Source organism: Austrofundulus limnaeus, unplaced genomic scaffold (genome assembly GCF_001266775.1).
Source record: "Austrofundulus limnaeus strain Quisiro unplaced genomic scaffold, Austrofundulus_limnaeus-1.0 Scaffold564, whole genome shotgun sequence".
Taxonomy (NCBI): domain Eukaryota; kingdom Metazoa; phylum Chordata; class Actinopteri; order Cyprinodontiformes; family Rivulidae; genus Austrofundulus; species Austrofundulus limnaeus.
The window spans coordinates 31,276-33,460 of record NW_013952966.1 but is presented as its reverse complement, the minus strand read 5'-3'; the positions used below and the strand labels follow the sequence as shown (position 1 = coordinate 33,460).

At 39.9% G+C, this 2,185-nt stretch overlaps 1 protein-coding gene across 1 annotated transcript in view; it reads left to right on the top strand.

Annotated features, from left to right (window-relative positions):
* LOC106530826 (sorting nexin-4) overlaps positions 1 to 2,185 on the top strand; it is a gene marked incomplete in the record, with an annotated part of 40,793 nt that overhangs the window by 13,878 nt on the left and 24,730 nt on the right. The window contains 1 exon segment of the mRNA XM_014026531.1: positions 1,945 to 2,094. Coding sequence (XP_013881985.1) covers positions 1,945 to 2,094 — 150 coding nt within the window.

Genomic DNA, 2,185 nt, shown 5'->3' with positions numbered 1-2,185 from the left:
ACATTATGGTCACCCAACACTTAGCCAAATGGCTGGCTCACTGCTGCCAACTAGTGGTCAGAGGCTGAACTACAACATAAAAATGAACAGCTGGCAGGAAAGTTGACATTTTAAACCTTAATAAAAAATCGATACAGGGCTTTAGAATATCGATACAGTATCAGGAAATGAAATATCGCGATATTTCAGTGTATCGATATTTTCTTACACGCCTAGTCGTTACCGTGAGAGCAGATGGCAGGACAAAACGAAGAGGACCTGAGGCAGGAGTCAAAAAAACCAGTGGACATGAATGAGGTCGAGGACACAGGACAAGAACGAGGCATGGGGACAGAACGCTGAATAATCACAGGCAAGGCTGATGAGAATCTGGCAATGAGCAGAGGTGAGAGGCTGGCTTAAGTAGTGGAGGACGCAGGTGATGTGAATGAGCTGATTGCATGAGATAATGACAGGAGGGACAGAAAACAAGAGCGGACAGGGGCAGACTATGAAATAATATACAGTACATAATCATAACAATAATTATATGTTTCACAATCTTCCACTACCTCCACCACGTAAATTGTTCACCAACCTGGAAAGATTGTTTGTTAGATTCCTATGGAATAATAGATGTTCCCAGACATGCCTGTCACTGTATTTGCCCATTGATAGAGGGGGGCTTAAATGTCCTAACCCACTCTGGTATTATTGGGCAGCACAGCTAAGAACATTGCTGTTTTATTTCACTAAGGGAGATGGAGGAACCCCAGTTAAAACTGCYCCTCCCCATGTACCTGTATTCAGCCAATACTATAAACTTTAAAAAGTTCAGAAAAAACCCTAAAGGAAAAAGTATGATCTCAGTGTGGCACTGAGTAAAAACTTACCTAAGAGAAACACCCTCTCTATCTATCTGCAGCCCAATATGGGGAAATGACTTCTTCACTCCAGGAAGGACAGACAGGGGATTTAAACTCTGGACTGCAAAAAGGTTGAAGACAATAAGTGATCTTTATAATCCAAAGTAAGCACTATTGACTTTTKAAGAGATAGCCAATAAATTTAATACCCYGTCARCATTTATTTAAATASCTACAGCTGAGAAGTTTTATTARAACACAACAAAATCAAACATTATGCGTCCCTTCAATGTCTATCCTGGAAAAACTAATGATCACAAAACACTTGGGAGCGGGCTTAATCTCTAAAATATACAATTACCTGGTTGATGGCAGTGCAGAAACATCTATGGAGAGGTTGGAGGCATGGAGAGAGGACCTACATGAAGATATTGTAATGGAAGAGTGGGAGAGGGCATGTACAAAGGCACAATCAATATCTGCCAACATTCGTTTGAAATTACTGCAATATAATTGGTTGATGTGAACATATATAACTGCAGAAAATTTTATTATATATAACAGAGCTATTCCTGATACTTGYATTAAATGTAAATTAGAAAAAGGCACATTTTATCATAGTGTTTGGCAGTGCAGGGAAATACAAAAATTTTGGCAAGATGTAAAACAATGGATTCAAAATATTCTAAAAATCCAAGTACCCTTAACCCCAAAACAGATTGTTTTTGGTTTATATCCTAATAACCTAAGAATAAAAAAGAACCACCAAATCTTTACTGACTTATTGGCAAAAAAATTAATAGCCCTCTCATGGAAAAATATTAGGAAACCACRGACCAAATAGTGGAAGAAGAGGAGGGAGCTAAGCCAAGTATCATGATTATTAGTTTTTAAWATTCTTTGATATACATTAGTGGGAATTCTCATGTTAGTTTCAAAAAGTAAATGAAAGTCACCCTTTTTCTTCCCCTTTTTCTTGCCCTACTGGAGGGCCAAACGTCTTATCAATTCTCCTACATTGCTTATCGGACGGGCCAACCTGTGTGATTGCTAGGGTTCAAAAAATGAAGACAAATCTAGTTTTTCCCTTTTTTTGCAGGCAGAGTTTGTGTGGCACAAGCTGTCAGCYGACAACATGGACCCAGACTTTGTGGAGCGACGCAGGGTTGGCCTAGAGAACTTCCTGCTTCGAGTCGCTTCTCATCCTGTTCTCTCGAATGATAAGATCCTGTACCACTTCCTCACCAAGGTGAAACAACTCTGAGCAGTTCCTTTTCAGTCATTTCACTCAGTACAACACACAGTTGTATGGGACACGCGCGCCTGGCTGAAGCCACCTC